Below are 17,647 nucleotides of genomic sequence, written 5' to 3' on the forward strand. Positions count from 1 at the left end.
TGAAACTGATGTATAAATGTTTGGATAGACTCAGCCTTATAGTCGCCAGCATGGACCTTACGTCCCTGATTATAAGCATTCGTCATCTACCTTAGTAAGCATGTTTAAACAAACACCTAATAGTTGAATCCATTTTGGGGCAAGAAGTTATTTGGAGGACCGGGCCCAAATTCCCCCCCTCACGTGGGTACATCCCTGGGCAGTGGCGTATTTAGGGGGGTGGCTTCCGGGCTTAAGCCCCTCCCGAAATCTTACTTAGTATAGTAAAGTAAATGAAATATCTTGCAGAATTTTCACATTTCCAGGCAAAGCCCCCCCGAAAGTTAGCAAAGCCCCTCCCGAAACAAAATCGTAAATACGCCACTGTCCCTGGGTAAGTGTCTATAGAATTTTGAATGTCCATTGTATTCGTATAAACCTTGATGTTTCTAAATCAAGAAATAATTAATCATATTTTAAAGTAAACAATTAAAAAGCCACAATAATGGTTTCTAAGCAATATTTAAATTAGAGAAGTGATTGTTATCGTTGAAATAAAACGTATAAACGCGGAGCTTGTCTTTAATTACAAAAGGTAACGAACTTTTCACAGAATGAGTTCTGAGCTGCATAATAGTTTTAAAGGCGAACTTCTATATAAAATGATAAATGATTGTAGTGACCTCGAAGCCGTCAAAGGAGTCAGAAAATTGATTCAACAAAAGAAGATTTCAACAGAAAACATTATACGATATGGAATTAATGAACTATGTATTAAACTCTTAACACCTGGAATGAGCTCTGATCTGCAATTAGAGGCAGCGATGATGTTAGTTGTAATAACGTCTGGCACCGAAGAACCAACAAATACCTTAATTCGTCTGGGAGTAATACCTCCTCTTGTTGAATTGACTGATCATCCAGATAAAAATTTAGTTAGAAATGTAGTATGGACACTAGGAAACATCGCAAAGCAGGGGAAAACACAACAAGATTTAGTTCTAGAAGCCGATGGAATGACAAAAATTTTGAATGTAATTAGACCAAACAAAAACAATCCAGTCATGCCAATTAATCTCCTGAGAACTACAGCTTGGACTATTTCTATTCTCTGCCGAAGTTACGATTCATCTGCGACCTACGAAAGAGTAAAACAATGTCTACCTTCATTAGCAAGATTAATGCATGCGATAGATAACACAGTGCTTTCTAATGTATGTTGGGCCATATACAGACTTGCTTGTCACCCAAGTGATAGCTCGCAGAATATACAGGATATTATGAATTTTATATCACAAGCGCGTCTAGTGGAACTTCTGGGCTCCAAGGATAACAATGTCATAGCAAAAGCATTGTGTGCTGTAGCTGCTATTTTATGTGGAAGGGATGATCATAAAAGTGCCATAATAAATGCTGGCTTCATGAGTTATCTCCCTGCGTTAGTGACACATCCCTACAAAAATATTTCTCACTATGCTACCATGGCAATCAGAAACTTATCAACTGGAACAGAGAATCATATACAGGCAATGATAGCAGGAGGTATTATGCCTTTGATATTCAACATTCTGGAAAGTGACAACACCAGTGCAAAGTTTGAAGCTGTATGTGCCATCAATAACATTACATTTAATGGCTCTGTACCTCAAATTACTTCCTTATGTGACTACAATGGTATGAAATTATTGTGCAACATCTTAACGGAAAAACATTGCAAAACTGTTTCTTATGCTTTGGACGCCATTGAAAATATTTTGTTAACAGCTCAAATGTCTAATAACTTGGACATAGTGCTTTTGATGATAGAACATTGTGGTGGATTCGACAAATTGGAAAGACTTCAGAATAATAACGACGATGAGCTTTACACGAAATCATTAGAAATTATAAATGAATTTTTTCCACATATGATTTTAAAACGTCAATGAAAGACTTGCAGGTATACTCTTGGATTTCTTATTCGAAAATTGTATAAGTATTGGAGTAAAACATAATAAAATTTCTCATTGTCTTTAAACAAACAAGCTCTACCACTTAAATTATGTAATTGCACGCAAATTGACAGAATACGTACCAAAAAAAAAAAAAAATGGATAGGAGGGAGGCCAACTGGTTATCTCTTGATTTTTGTAGTACAAAACTAGATTAATACGATAGTATCATACTTCTTGAAATTTGGCTTAGGGGGGGGTACGGTAATTTTGCACTTAAAGGTGAAAATTCAAGAAGAGAGGAAACTGAGCCCCAGCTTTTTTTTTATTGACTTTTGTAGTATTCAAAATTTTTAAAATTTGACTGGGGATCATAGGAGTGAAAAAAACTGGAGGTAGTAAAGTGGTACCCAGCTTACTTCGCTTAATTCTTGTAACACAGAGAGCTCCCTCGTGGCTAAGCCTTTAGCGTACGCGCCTTTGACGTGGGATACCCGGGTTCGATTCCTGGTGGGAGCTCATGTCGTTCGAATTTCATGGTAATCAGTGGGTCCACGTCTAATATAATCTCGCTGCTGAAAAAGACGCTAAACTAAATTAAATCAAAATCAAATAAAATCTTGTAATGGAGAAGTTGATTTATTTATATAAAGCCAAAATCAATGTGTAATTGTACCGCGAATGCGCAACTCATCACCATGAGATTGCCACGAGACAAGCAACAATATCTCATTGGTCACGGAATAAAGTAGTGTGGTCAAGCGTAATCTGATGCCGGCGAAACTGGACAGATTCTGAGCTCCTTCGTAGCTAAGCGGTTAGCGTACGAGCCTTTGGCGTGGAAGATCGGGATCGATTCCTGGGGAGCTCATGTGGTTCAGATTCCACGTTAATCAGTAGGTCTCGTCTCATATAACCTCGCTGCTGAAAGGGACTTTAAACTCAAAATCAACTCAACTGAACAGATTCTTGTGGGCTTCATTGTAGCCCTTTCTGACGCTAATTTCACGGCGTCGCGCATCATAAAAATGTGTCAAGTGCGTAATTTTCGTGTAGGTCGTGCCAGCTTGAATCCTATTATACGAAGACCACGCCGTTATTGCATGCAGCATGGCAACCTCCGAAAATCCTCACAAATGGCGTGTGATGGCTACCAAATGCCGCACATTGCACGCTACAATCTACTGGGCCATTCACAAAGATGCACACCTTAGGTCGTTCGCAAGAGCTGTGTGCACGCCCTGAAACTGTGTCATGTGGCTGACCGAAAATGAAATTCTAGGACACTGTATGAAGGTTATTTCGCTGGTGGTTGGGGGAAATTTGTTGCTATCCTTGATGAGGCTTGGGTATACCTTACAGATTGTGGTAAAGTTCGTGCCATTACATGAAGGCTTGTTGACAGCAAGGGCCGAAACACTTTTTACCGTCAGTGCGCAGAGAGTTTCCGAAAAGGGTTCATGATTGTGGCCGGTTTCTCGCACAGGGGCAAATTGCGTCTCCGAAAGATGGAGTGAAACGTGAAAATCAGTGCCGCATGCTACCAGACTCATGTCCTGACTAGCGTTGTAAAATTTCCGGAAATTTTGAACCTGCTGGTAAAAAACCGTTTCTCCGGTTTCTTTCCGGAAATATTGAAAAAAGACAAAAATCTTTGTATTAGGTTAATTTTGCTAGTAATGAAACCGTTTTTTTTTTCGAAGGCGTGAAAAATGTAAATTGGGAAATTTCAATATTGTGAACATTTGAAAAAGAAGTATTCGGAAATAAAACTGTTGTAAATATTCTTGAAAATTAATAGTCTACACTCATTTCCTTTACGTGCCTTGGCAGAAGAAAGTGCCCGTGCTTTGGCTGCTGTATCTAACTTGGATCACTTGGAACACATTGTAGAGCATCACTAATTTCTTGAAATTTCACGTGAAATTGTAACGCCACGTCGTTCCGTTCAACCCATCTCGTTTCACAAAATGTCTCTAACTTGGCACCAGCCGTAAGCTTAAGGACAGTATTACGTTTTGACGATGCGGTGAAAAACGCAATGATCTCTTTCATTGTTCCCAGACATTTCCTCACGCACTATACTGACGATGACCTGAAGATGGATAAGTTGAGGCTGTGATTCCAATATGAACAGTGCAGCGCGTTTGAACACCAGATGCTTCTGAATCTCCTGCACTGCCCCGCGCCTTTGAGAGACCATGACGGTGAAACCATCTGTACCAATAGTAATGCAGTTTTTCGGGTCGAGTGAGAAGTCTCGTAGCAAAGATAGAACAATTTCTCCAAATTTCCCTCCAGTCAGTGAGAGTTCGGGCGGTTCTGCGTCTTCGGATTCCGAGTTCGAACCACTGTCCTCACGTTTCAGCTCTGCTGATCGAGGATCAATGAAACTGAAACAGTCTTCTCTTATTTCACCTTTGTGTTCGTACCTTAGAATCAAAGACAGCTGAGATGTGTGCGAAACGTCTCATCAAACATAATACAGGGTGCGGCAGCGTTCATAGTAGGATATTAAAAACACACCATCAGGCAGTAACTGTAATTTATTTATTACCTCTTATGTCAATTAATAGTTAAAGGAATGCCATTTACTAATGTGTAAGTCATTGTCCATTGTTTGGATTACTTTTTGAATATGACTCCTGTCAAATGATACCCCCTCTGCATAACACATTCATCTAGGCGGCGTTAGAAGCTTTCCATAACTCGGCGTAACGTATTCCCTGGAACATTGCCGACGGCAGTTTTGATGCGATCCTTCAACTCAGAAATGGTGGCACAACGTGTTCGGAACACTTCTTGCTTCAGATATCCCCAAAGGAAAAGTCTGCACATGTAAGATCAGGTGAGCGAGGCGGCCAGGAAATGTCATCAAACTGGGAAACTACTCTACCTGGAAATGTCTGTCGCAAGAAATCCGTGCAAATTCTGGCTGTATGCGAGGTCGCTCCGTCTTGTTGAAACTACAATTGTTCCACATCCACATCGACTTTACCTAATTTTGGAAGAACGAAGTCTTGCAGCATCTGTAGGTAGCGTTCACTGGTGACAGTTACATCCACACTGCTGTCATCCTCGAAGAAGTAAGGGCCAATAATCTCAAAGGAAGCAACTACACAACACACTGTGACACGAGAACTGTGCAAGGGCTTGACGTCCAGTTCATGCGGGTTTACATCAGTGCAATAACGCATATTCTGTTTATTCACTGAGCCACATAACTCAAAATGAGCTTCATCTGACATTAGGATGGTGTGCAATATTTGTGGATTTTGGAAGGAGATCACGCATGGTTAAGCAGAATGCTTCTCGTGAAACCCAATCGCGAGGCCTAATTTCCTGAACAATCTGCAGCTTATATGAGTGAAAATGGACATCTTCGTGCAATATTCTAGGACATATGCACAGTTTGCGAATGACTTCGAACAGATCTTTTTGGGCTACGGAATATTGCAGCACGAACATTTTCCACGACTTCTGTTGTCCGCACAGTTCTTTCACGTCCTCCCGGTTTGCCATTGCAAACAGAACCTGTTGTTCAAAATGCACGTACCCATCTTACAATGGTCCGTCCATCAAGAAACTTTTCTATGACGTCCCAAGTTGAAATGTTGCCGAAATAGACGCTGGGTAGCAATAATAGGGTCGTTATTCTTGAAATAACTTTCAACAGCAAAGGCACGATGCTGTGCACTCCACCGCTCTATATCACTGTCACACTCGAAATGGAAGCTCATTAGTACACGAATGCGGCACGAGCTGGCGCGCATTCATGCAGTACGTCATTGTACTGCGCAAGTCAAATTACGCTATGAACGCTGCCGCACCCTGTAGAATAAAACCGGCCCTCCTGCGCTCGATTGACAATATTACCAGGGGTGTAGCCAGAAGGTTTGTGTAGGGGGGCGTCGTTTTTGAGGGGGGCAGCTACAATGTACAAAGCCAAAAAAAGTGTTGCTGCTAGTGTTTTTGCGGCCTGAAAGAAAGGAAAATTTTGGTTTTCTTCTGGAAAACTAAAAACACTATTTTAGCTTATTATTATTATTATTATTATTATTATTATTATTATTATTATTATTATTATTATTATTATTATTATTATTATTATTATTATTATTATTCATAAATTATATTCAAGATAGTTTTTATTATGCTTAATTAAGAACTACTGCCCGGGACCAAACCCTATACTTTTGTGCATAACTATAAAGGTAACCAAGAAAGTTCTGTCCCTTTTCGTGGAAGTCTGTGTTCAATTGGACCTCACACCGTGAGTTGAATGCGAGTGGAGATAAGGCGAACGTCAGTTGTTGGTGTGGGTATATCCAACATACTACCTGGTTGTGGCAATTCAGACACACCGTGAACTTGCGTAAAGACAGAGGGAACATGGGACATCCACAGAGTGTCATAAGAGCATGTATGCTGAACGAGTTCAAATGGAGGTCAAACGCCGCTGTAGCGGGACAGAAGATATGCCAGGCCTTTGGTGAGGGTATTGTGACGACGCGAACATTGCAGCGATGGTTTAACAAGTTTAAAGACGATGACGAAACACCCGAAAACATCACGTGCCGGAAGACCAACACATGTACAAAGAGGAACTGGGACTACAATTCAGTGTGTGGAGAAACCATTCGGCAGCACATCCATCAACTTGGGAAGCACTACAAGTTGGGTCAATGGGTCTCACATATTTTGACTCCGGGCCAGAAGGAAACGCGGTAGTCGCCTGTGTTTATTTACTGTTTCGGAGCCATTTCTGGACAGGGCGTTGACATGTGATAAAAAGTGTCCTATACGAAGCTTCACCGCGCCGTCATCATTGGTTAGCATCCCATGAACCGATTTCAAAACAGCCGAAACCGGCACTGTACCAGAATAAGTTCCTTCTGTGTGTTTGGTGCATCGTGCATCCGGAACTGCTACCAGCTGGTCAGAGTATCAATGCAACTGTGTAGTGTCAGTAGTTGAGCTGTGCTCAACAAAAACTCAAAACTCTGGAGGCATCGCTTCTGAATTGCAAATGGGTCCTCGTTTACGAGACAACGCTAAGTCCCACGTAATTAAGATGACTCAGGACACCATTTTCCGCCTTGGATGGGAAACAATATTGCAACCACTATATTCCCCGGGTATTGCACCGTCCGATTATCACCTGCTCCATTCTTTGAACAATCACCTTAGAGGACGCCAGTTCAAATCCCTAGTAAAAGTCCAAAATGCACCTGATACTTTCTTCGTTTCACGGCCCACCAAGTTCTACCGCGATGGATTCCATGGCCTTCCAGAACGTTTTCAGAAGGTCGTCGATGCTGATGGGGACTATTTTTGATCTTCCAGGTTAAGTGACATGCCAATGTTCGAAGGTGATGGGAGAAAAAGCAACAAAACCTTGGTTACCTTTAAATTTAAGACCTTGTATACAGAACCTATCTACACAAGATTGATTTTCTTTGAAATTTCACTTAATTTCTTTACGGTTTCCTGACAAAAATATTTGTTATTCGTGACTTAAAAAAAAGAAAAAAAAACAATTATTTTATTACACTGACTAGAAATAAAAGAGAGAGCGAATGAAATCCAAATTGAATAAAAGCATTGTTTCTCACCAAATTTTCCATCCTCTATATCTTTTAAAACACTTGTTAAAGCATATAAATCGCAGTAAATTGCTGTCACAAATAAAGTACCCTATTTTTCGATCGGTATAAGGAAGAGATACCATACTATTTTTCGATCGGTATGGAAAAAAAACATTTCTCCTTACTGTTTTACCATAAATTATTAATTGTCAATAAAATTTGATACTTTTAAATGAATGAAGCGAGATAATTTTACTATGATGTTTTAAAAGCTGGTCATTTGGGGGGGGGGAGCAGGAAACCATTTGGGGGGCCCGGCCCCGATGGGCCCCCCTTGGCTATACCCCTGAATATTACAGACGTGATTTCTCATCCACAACCCTCAATGAGAGCAAAAATTGTGTGGTTTCATTGGCAAAAATTGTCCTTTTCGATGCTTTCTTCCAGTGATCCGTTAAGATATCGTTACCACAAGTCATTCTAAATTTGCCCAATTCTCGAAAATTGCCCTCGTTGAACTTAGTTTCTACACCGTTACCATCTGAGGTCCAATTATCTGCACAAGCATCTTCCCTGTGGCCTTGAAAAGCAATGCCTTGCCTTCCAAGGAATATCACATTCTACAACATTAATTTCAGTTTGTCGCGATTTAGGATTACTTGTATTCTTGATGAGTTGATTTGATTCTCGACTGGTTTCACTGGTTCCCAGTAGTTTTTCAGAAACGCTTTTCCGATCTCAACAGCGTTAATGTACTATTATGCCTTCTGAGTTTCTAAAATACCGTAGAAAGTAGCGAATTTCTTCAAAGGTTTAGTCACAAGAGTTTGGAGAGGCATGTTTATTCGATAGTCCCCAACCAAACCCGTTGCAAAAAATGAATAATGTTATGGCCTCAAGTAACATCGTCCTTCTTCCTGAAATTTATCTGATATTATGACTCGAGTTATCGTTAGCGGAAACGCGGCATACTGGACAGAGACAATTTTTAAATAGAATTTAAAGAATTAACCCTCTTTTGAAATAACGCAAGAACGATCCCAAACTTTCGTTCGTGTGGCGGTAAGCTACAAGCAGCAGTGGGTGTAATTTTAATATTTTGGTAGGCTCTTGGGGGGGAGGACAATCGCCCCCTCGCCCCCCCTTTAATCAGCCCCTGTCTAGGCTGTCTGAAGACTGTAGTAACAAATGGAAGTGTTATTTGAAAATAGATTTTTCCCATGTGGATTGCTTTGCTCTGTTCTAAATTCGGGTAATTCAGAATCAACTGGCAATGACCAACGTGGAAGCTTATATCCTGTTAAAGAAGTGATATATATATATGGTGCTGGTTTAGTTTTGGCACAGCATGTTTTGGAAAATTTAGAGGAAAAATTCAATACTTTGCATGAAAACATATTTATAGGGAACACATTTCTACATTTCTACAGACGATAGCAGTCTTGGGAAGTAACGTAACGCAAGTAACGCATTACTTTTTAAGTAACGTTTCCTTGTAACGCGTTACATTTTTTCCAAAGTAACTGTAACGGTAACGCGTTACTAATTTTTAAGTGACGTACCTAGTTTGCGTTAGTTTTTTCGCGTTACATTTCGGATGAGTAACTCTATATGTATATTTTTTCGGAAACAAATGTTTCTTTCCTGTAAGTGAATTTCTCAGAATGGAACATGAACAATGTCAGTGATCGACGATTCCTCCACTGTCCGCCTTTTTCCGTTTCGCCTTATGACCTCTAGCAATGAAATTTGCATGTAAAACCTGTTATCATTCTTCATCTTAATGTAAGGCGGAACGGGAAATCTCGATGTGCATTTTCCCGTTTCGCCTTACGAACTTTATTTTGGTATTCTTGCAAATACATTCATAGATTCAATTTGATTTGTTTATTTATATAACAAAATATAGTGCCACTTGCTGTTTTTGTAAGATGAGGGCAGCCTCAGGGAAATCACGTGTACTGATTGCAAGATTTTGTCTTAGATTTTGACAGCTCCAAATCAATACATTCAGTAAGTGAACTACGAGTGCAATGGTACTGGTAATCTGTTTTACTTTGATTGGTGTTGTTTTTATAAAGATGGAGAACGAAAATATTTTATCGTTCGAACATTTGAAAGAATACTTTTTCTTAAAAGCTGAAGATGATGGTGAACAAAATTTAAAAGTAAGTGGTGCCCCGGTGGGAAATATTTATCAACAACTAGGATGCCATAATGAATGACATACAGTAAGGGGTTAATATGAATAAACTGTGTTCTCATGAGCAGGCCTACTTTATTGATGAAATGCTGATGGTATGTAATATTAGAGTTCTTTTAGATCAGTCTGCATATCCTAAAGTCCCGTTGATTATAGAGTTTGGAACAACTAGCTTTAAAAAGCATGTATCGATTTTAGAGTTATTGGCAAGTTTTGATTCACCCCCAGTTCATGTGTTCTCATTTTGTTGGTTGTAGAGTAATGCTTCTCTATATTCTGTATTTTTAATTTTACATAGCAACATTATTATTATTATATAATTAGTTTAGCAGAATAACAGTAAGCAACCGATTTTTCTAACGCATAGGGATGGGCACGAGTCAAGCTAAAACTCGACTCGAATCAAGTTGAGTTTCGAGTCGAGTCAAAAGTAATATTCTCGAGTCGAGTTGGATAAATGGCTCGCTCGTCTTAACTCATTTTGAAATCATGGCCTGATTACACTGGAAAGCGAAAGTCATGAGCAATGTAAGCTAAGCAGTAATATGGAATACTTTTAGTGTTGCACACGAGACGGGATACTGCTCGCATCTCGTCTCGTCTCGATAGCGAGATTACAAGAGATTTTTTATAAAAGCTTAGCTCGACTCCGCCTAACTGAGCCGATGGCTTGAGCCGGCTCGCTTGGGGTGAACCATCAGCTCGAACTGGCTTGGTTGGGATGAGCCATATGCTCGGTTCGACTCAATTGAGTGAAGGGCTCTAGCCGATTCGGTTGGGTGAGCTGTTGGCTCGGCTTACTTCTCGGTTTGGGTCGATAGTGAATGAGTTGTGAGCCGATCTGCTCAAGTCGTTGAAAATTCTAAACCCGGGCCGAGAAGTTATTTGGCCAGTGCCCTATAACTTTTAACAATGTTTGGCTCGAGCCCGAATACTCAACCTAGACCCTCAACCCAAATTCAGAAGCTCTTGACAATGTCCTTGACTCCTAGACTTCACAACTACCGGGGTTGGTAATCAACTACTTTTTTAGTATTCAGATATAAACCGCCTATCTTTCATGTTTATACATAGTGTTGTTATAATAATAATAATAATAATAATAATAATAATAATAATAATAATAATAATAATAATAATAATAGCAATAATAAGTTGTAGTAGTAGTAGTACCATTGATAATAATTATATTGTCTATGTAAGATACTTGAAGAGAGTACTCGAAACTATACACCAGATTTGGTTCTACTCGACTCGAAAGTCGACCCGAATTCGAGTCGAGTTGGAGGAAATTTTTCAAGCCGAGTTCTCTTGTCGAGCTCAAAGATGTCTGTTTCTAGTTGAATCGAGTTTCAAAGAAAACTTGCTCGAACTCACTCCTGCCTATCTCTACGAGTAACCCAGTATGGCATTTTAGTCAATGTTACATTACATTAAAATGTTCGTATAGCTATCAAGTTAAAATTTGTACTTGCATTTACATAAATCGATTCAGAACGTGCAATAATAATAATAATAATAATAATAATAATAATAATAATAATAATAATAATAATAATAATAATAATAATAATAAAGCGGTAGTAATAGTAGTACGGAAAACTGAAGTAATAAGATTTTTTTCACATATTCAAAGTTTCGGACCTAAAAGAAACGCGTTACTTTCGAAGCAAAGTAACAGTTACTTTTTTGAGGCAAGTAACGCGTTACATTTTAAGAAAAAGTAAAGTAACTTGTAACGCGTTACATTTTTACAAGTAACTTCACGATAGAAATGAATAGAAAGTAATAGTTCTAGGTTATTCTTAGTAGTGTAAATTCGTTACAAGTGGTTTACTACGGATAAAATATGTGGGTCCATATGAAAGATGACTGAATTAGACATGCGTGGAACCAAGGGGAGGGCTATAGAACCCCTTCCATTGACTCTCAGGTATACACAGGATAAAATGGGCCTCAATCCTAGCTTCTTTACACTAGATAATGCGGCAAACTATGGTTTAGACCCTCTCTTAATCGTATCCTGGATCCGCGGCTAGTATTGGATACTATTTTCCACCGGCGATGTTTTTCTACACAGTCTACAGAAACAGGATTTTATGTTTAAACGTGAACCATTAGTAGTGTGAATCCGTGACAATGCTATTGAAACTCGTATCATTCCCCCCCCCCCAAAATTTTTTTTTCATTATCTTCGCTTACATATATACTAAACGTCGCTGACGCGCCTGTTTCCTTCAGATGAACCCCCATGCTATCGCTTGGGTCTACCAGCTTCGCCTCGCTGACTTGGTTATATAGCATTCATGCTTTTTAGTAGGTAGGTAGCACAGGTTTGTTTGTGTTTTCTATACTAGTTTTTATGCCATACATCCGTATTTATTCGCAAATCGTAAAGAATTCTAGTTTTTTAAAACTTACTTCTGTTGGTCCCCTTGAATTTTATCTATGCTAAACATGATAATGTTATCCCACCCAGTCCAAATCTTTTGGAGAACAATAAGAAGGAAATCAGTAATCAAATCAAAAGAATCAAAAGAATTATAATTTTTCCACAGTTATTTCTAGTGGTATGCCAAAAGTAACCTGCACCATAAATGGTTACTTTTGGCATACAAGTAGAAATAACTGTGGAAAAATTTCTGAAATATATATACTACTCTTTACGTTCAATACAACTCATCTTTTCTACAGATTTTTAAAATGTTGATTCAACTTTCCTAAATTTTTAACAAAATGATTATTAACGATATTTAGTTGATAGATCAGAAATATTGAATCTTGAGTCACGTGATATTAACAATGCACCATCTAGAATCTTTGATGATCTACGGCTGTAACGTCGCCATATTGGTAGAGTAGGGAGAAGTGTGCATGAGCTTAGTTTAAAACCAAGTAAAAATTTCGGTCTTAGCAGCAGATGATGAATAGAGACAGATTAAATGCAAAAGTTAAAAGGCAAAATGCTATTGCCCCGTACGATGTATCAAACGTAAGTAGAGTTTGTTATGATTATGTGCTGTTTTGTTGTTCAAATGCGCTAAGTTTGTAACATTTTAAATTTTTTTGAATTTTACGTAATTTCAGTTACGAGAATGGGTTTCAATTTATTCTATATATTACAACTATTATAGTAGAGCTACGGATTTATAGAAACGTTCTTGCTGAGTATGGTAACAGACAGTAGCAACAAAATAAGTGTTTTCAGTAGGATTTCATGAGGTCATGAACAATAAGTGTTTGTTACATGGCGCAGAAGTAATTTTTCATATTTTCGGTATTTGTATGTAAGCTTCACAAAATTATTCGATAGGCTAAATATTGCACCTATCATTGTAGTGTTAACAAATTTAAGATCTAGAACTTCTGCACTAATGCGAGTGGACGTGCAGGAACTGTGTACCCTTGTACTTTTTTCTTGCACAGTGTTGCTTCTATGATTGGAAATCAACATGAGTACGTAGAAGTTTTGTATCTTCTATAATCCGCGTCAGGGCAGCGCAGTGGCGCAAACTTCTGTAGAGAACTCGAGCATTAGTAAAAGTGGGGGCATTTATTCCGAAGTTGGGCGTCCGCTTTCCCCACGTTTTTTCGCTGTTATCTCCTTTGCACACTTTCTACAGTTTGTTATTATGTTCATTAATCAGTGCTCTTCATAAACTTTCAAAACATTTTGCTCGTTATCAACGTATTGCTTCACAAATGTTAAAACTGTTAGTTCATTGCCCTTGTACATTCGCCATGTTGATAACATAAATGCTCGTATCTTTCCCACAATGCAGCTGTTCGGTTACCTTGCGCCAAGTAGTTCCCTCCGCTCGCCGTATAGACCCATGTTTATAACCGCTTATATATAACAAATAAACAGATTTTTCGAGACTCTTATATATTATCAAGCACACAAACAATCAAATTATCCATACCTTTCCTGTGAATTTTAAACATTTTGCTGGTAACGGACGCCCAACTTTGCAACTTAACCCTAAGTGGGGATGGCATAATGGAAGATTTGTTTAACTTGTGCAAAGACGATTGTTCGTTCTCGTGATTGAATGTAGTATCATTGTTCGTGTCTGCTTAGGGATATCAACTGAGCCGGTTTTCCAAAGTTAACTTCATAGACTTTTGGGCAAGTTTTTGCTTTGGTCATTTCATTCATTTTATTTGATTCAGTATTTGGATCTTTTGGTTCAGGTTTGAGAATATATCTGTTGTGGATTCGTTACTGGTATCGAGTCACGTGATTATCTAGTGTTGATGGTTAGGATAGGAAATGTTTCCTAGTGATATTTAATAAATTGTAGCGACGAACTAGTTCTCAACGAATAGATTCATTGGACGAAATGTCCGAAATGAAAATTTGTCGACTTCTGTTTACAGAACAAATAGCCGTGGCATGTTTTTACGTTGAGTCGGTCAGTGAGTCACTTTCAACCGGTTCTTATAGGTTGAGTCGTTTGTGGGATCTGTTTGTGCCTTTGGTGCGACATCCATGGTTGTAAGATAGATTTGTGGTAGCTCGTATTTTTTTGGCCTATGTTTAGCAGAAGGGGTCCAGCTCTTTTCTCTAAAAAATGTTACAATTTTGGTAATTTCTGTTCACATTCGCTTAGTGTAGGGTAGGGTTGGTTAGTTTAAGTTAGGTTAGGCTAATTTAGGTTACGTTAGGTTAGTTTAGTTTATGTTATATTAGTATAGGAGTCCCGCATAATTTTCCAAAAAATGATAGAATTTCGCTTATTTCTACTAATATTACGTTAATTTAGTTTAGTTCAGGTTAGCTTACGTTAGTTTATGTTAAGTTAGGTAAGATTTGGTTACGTTATGTTACGTCTAAGTACTTGCATCACTCATTTCTCCTGTAAATTTTGTGTTTTTACGTGCTGCTGGACCCCTTGTACTAAACATACCCCATTTTTTTTACTAGGTGTCTGTCTATTATGTACAGTGATATGGTAGTTTGCTACTGTGATGTCAGCTGTTCCTATTTACTTGTCGGTGTGTATTAGGTTTTTTAAAAAAAGTTAGTAGTATATTCGAACATTGTTATCACTTCACACAGCATTCTCTGGTTTAATTCAGTTTGAGAAACCTTGTGGTGGTTGTGGTCGAAGGCCGAAGCTATTTCCGACGTACGGTAAAAGTGGACGGTTAATGGTTTAGCTCGTTTGTTATAACAGGAATTGAGCTTGCTTCAATAAATCAATTTCTGTGCGAAAAGGACCATTTTTGACTAATGTAAACTTGAGTATTGGACAAGTGTTCATGTTTTGTGTGTGTGTGTGGAATCAGTAATTACGAGTTTATTATTCATGAGTTTTCTGGTGTGGCCAACACGTTAAATACTAAAACTGTCTGCTGATTTGTTTGTCAGTTGGAGAGCAATGTTTTTAATTTTTACGCCATGCAGGATCTGTATATCATTAGCGGTGAGTGTTTATTTCTTAATTGATATTATTTTTTATTCTTGATTTGTTTTGCATTCGGGCATTTTTTTTAAAAATTACGAAATGTGTTTTGATAGGGCTTATTTTATTTGGCTAGCCCCCTCCATGTAGGGGCCGCGGTGGCTCAGTGGTAGAGCGTTCACCTCTGGTGCTAGGGGTCCCGGGTTCGATCCCAGCCCCCGCCAAGTGAACTTTGTGGTGGACAAACACCGTGTGCGTGGGTTTTCTCGGGGTTCTCCCGTTTCCTCCCACTTTCTTCATCCCACCATTTTCATTCATTACTCATCATCACCGTCTCCTTTAGCCTAACCGGCATAACTGTGGGACGTAAAACTCAAAGATTTTCCCCCTCCATGTACTTTCGAATGTCTACATTTATATTTATTTTCTTTTTGAATTTTTTAGCTGAGAATTAAGTATCATAATTGATGATTTTGAATACTTTGAGTTAGGTTAGTTTAGAAGCTGGTTTTCACTTCATTTAAAGTATGTTAGATTTATCTGTGGTTGTTTTTTAATGAACGTTTTGCACAACTTGTAAGTGACTGTTTTTAAGAACTGATTTGTCTGAACCAGTTGCAGCAGCATTTTGGGAAACGGTTGCCAAATATGATTCTGTTCTCTAGAGTAGTGTGGGAGTGAGTTCCTCATAACAGGTTGTCTGTTTCGAGGAACTGATTCCTGGACTGCTCTGATGAATTGAATCATTCTTGGGAAGTGACTCCTCAACTGCTCCGGGAACCTGTCAAAAAAAAATTGGTTGTAGTCGCTTTCCTAGTAAAATAATAATAATAATTAAAAAAAAAAAAGCTGGCCATAACCATAAGGAAGAATGTCTCGGAAAGAGAACCGAAATACATTTGACGTTCGATTTTGTTCACAGAACCGAGAATCAAAGCCACATTTGGACCTACTTTTGTTGCGAAATCATTTTAAAAAATCTGAAGTTTCTGTTTGTTCAAATTTAGTGCCCTTTTTCACCACGAAGGAAGTGTAAGATGTGAATCTGCGGTTTAAGGTGGAATTCGATCTGAGTCCGCATAATATTTCACTGCTTTCTAACTAGGGATTGAACATAGGACCACGTGCATCAAGGGCGTACGCGCTAGCCCCTAGACAGGTGAGAAACAGGGCTACTGATAAGAGGGCATCACGACAATATTGCCCGTCTCGAGAAATTGCCGTAGTTCGTGACCATACTTACGATCAGCATTGTGACTGTAACTTCTCCACAGAATACAAGTATTGGAAAATAAGGAAAAAGTAAGCCTATATTTTATTGTAGTAACTATGGACATTAATTTTATGATTGGTGATTAACGAATATTGATAATCACCAGTATCGCCAATATCAAGCAATAGTTATCATATACAGCATTTTTGCCACGCCTTAAGATTTGTAATCCACAAGAATGAGTCACAAGTACGCAACATGCCTGTAAGCCGGCCCCTTGCGTTGCACTGTCTGTAGCCACCTTCTCGATTCCTGTCCATACCACGTCTCCCATAAGCAAAAAATTTTCACTTCTGTTATAACCTCCTTTTCGTTGGTGAAAGCTCCTCCGTGGCTAAGCGGTTAGCATACGCGCCTCTGGCGCGGGAGACCCGGTTTCGATTCCCGGCGGGAGCTCATGTGGTTCGGTTTCCACGTTAACCAGTAGGTCTACGTCTCATATAGCCTCGCTGCTGAAGAGGGACGTTAAACTCACAATCAACCTTTTGTTTGGTGGAGCATCCTGACCTCAGTAAGTGCGCCCTGAACCGAGGCAATAATCCGAAGGGGGCAAAGTCAGAACTGGCAATGGGTGTGGTAATAGTTCAATGTCATCAACTTATTGGATGTCTCCCTCAAATCCATCGACGACTCCGCGGCCGGTGCTGTAACGTAGTGAGCCGCTGTCAACGACCTCGTTTATGCGTATACTCACCATTGCGAACGCGCATGCTGCGCTTCTGCTCAGATTCGGTTGGATAGCATTCGTGTTTTTAGTGACCACCTAGCATAAGTTGGTTCATGTTTTATTCACTGTGTTTTTTGTGCCATATATCCACATTATACTCATCACACAAATAGCGAACCGTAATTAGTACTGAGAGGTTTGGGGCAGAAAGTTAATATCCAAATTATTATTATTGCATTTTTCAAGCAGTGTGATAACCGGTTCTGGAAGCTAGCTCTTGTTCAACCAATGTATTTGCACACTCGGATTTCGGAAAAATACACGGTTACTCTTGAATGTGGCAATCCGTTTCAGGAAGCTGACATCGCACGGATTTCGAAACAGTTCTTGGCACCCGTTCACTCTCCTCTGGCCTGAGCGGGAATTAACTTGTATAGCACAATGCGACAGCTCCTGATTGTTTTCCCGGGGACGTGAAAGTGACACACCACGGTGGACTGGGACATACCGAGTTTGATAATCATCGTGTCTTTGTGAATAGATTTCTTCAATGGCGTGTCGTCCTTAGACATCCAGATCTCGGCTGAACTTCCTCATG

At 39.2% G+C, this 17,647-nt stretch overlaps 2 protein-coding genes across 4 annotated transcripts in view; both read left to right on the plus strand.

The window, feature by feature from the left end:
• The first annotated feature begins 641 nt into the window (after positions 1 to 641).
• On the plus strand, positions 642 to 1,907 carry LOC145674057 (importin subunit alpha-1-like). Its single transcript, XM_081743882.1, has one exon. The coding sequence runs from the start codon at positions 642 to 644 to the stop codon at positions 1,905 to 1,907; it is 1,266 nt and encodes a 421-aa protein (XP_081600008.1).
• A 10,610-nt stretch (positions 1,908 to 12,517) lies between these two features.
• Nup153 (nucleoporin 153) overlaps positions 12,518 to 17,647 on the plus strand; it is a 121,999-nt gene continuing 116,869 nt past the window's right edge. For all 3 annotated transcript variants that reach the window (XM_081743451.1, XM_081743452.1, XM_081743453.1), the window contains exon 1: positions 12,518 to 12,693. In XM_081743451.1, the coding sequence (XP_081599577.1) occupies positions 12,622 to 12,693 (72 nt within the window). In that variant the 5' untranslated portion in view covers positions 12,518 to 12,621. The remainder of the gene's footprint in view (positions 12,694 to 17,647) is intronic.

This window comes from Thermobia domestica, chromosome 17 (genome assembly GCF_964235325.1).
Source record: "Thermobia domestica chromosome 17, izTheDome1.hap1.1, whole genome shotgun sequence".
In the NCBI taxonomy this organism is placed as follows: domain Eukaryota; kingdom Metazoa; phylum Arthropoda; class Insecta; order Zygentoma; family Lepismatidae; genus Thermobia; species Thermobia domestica.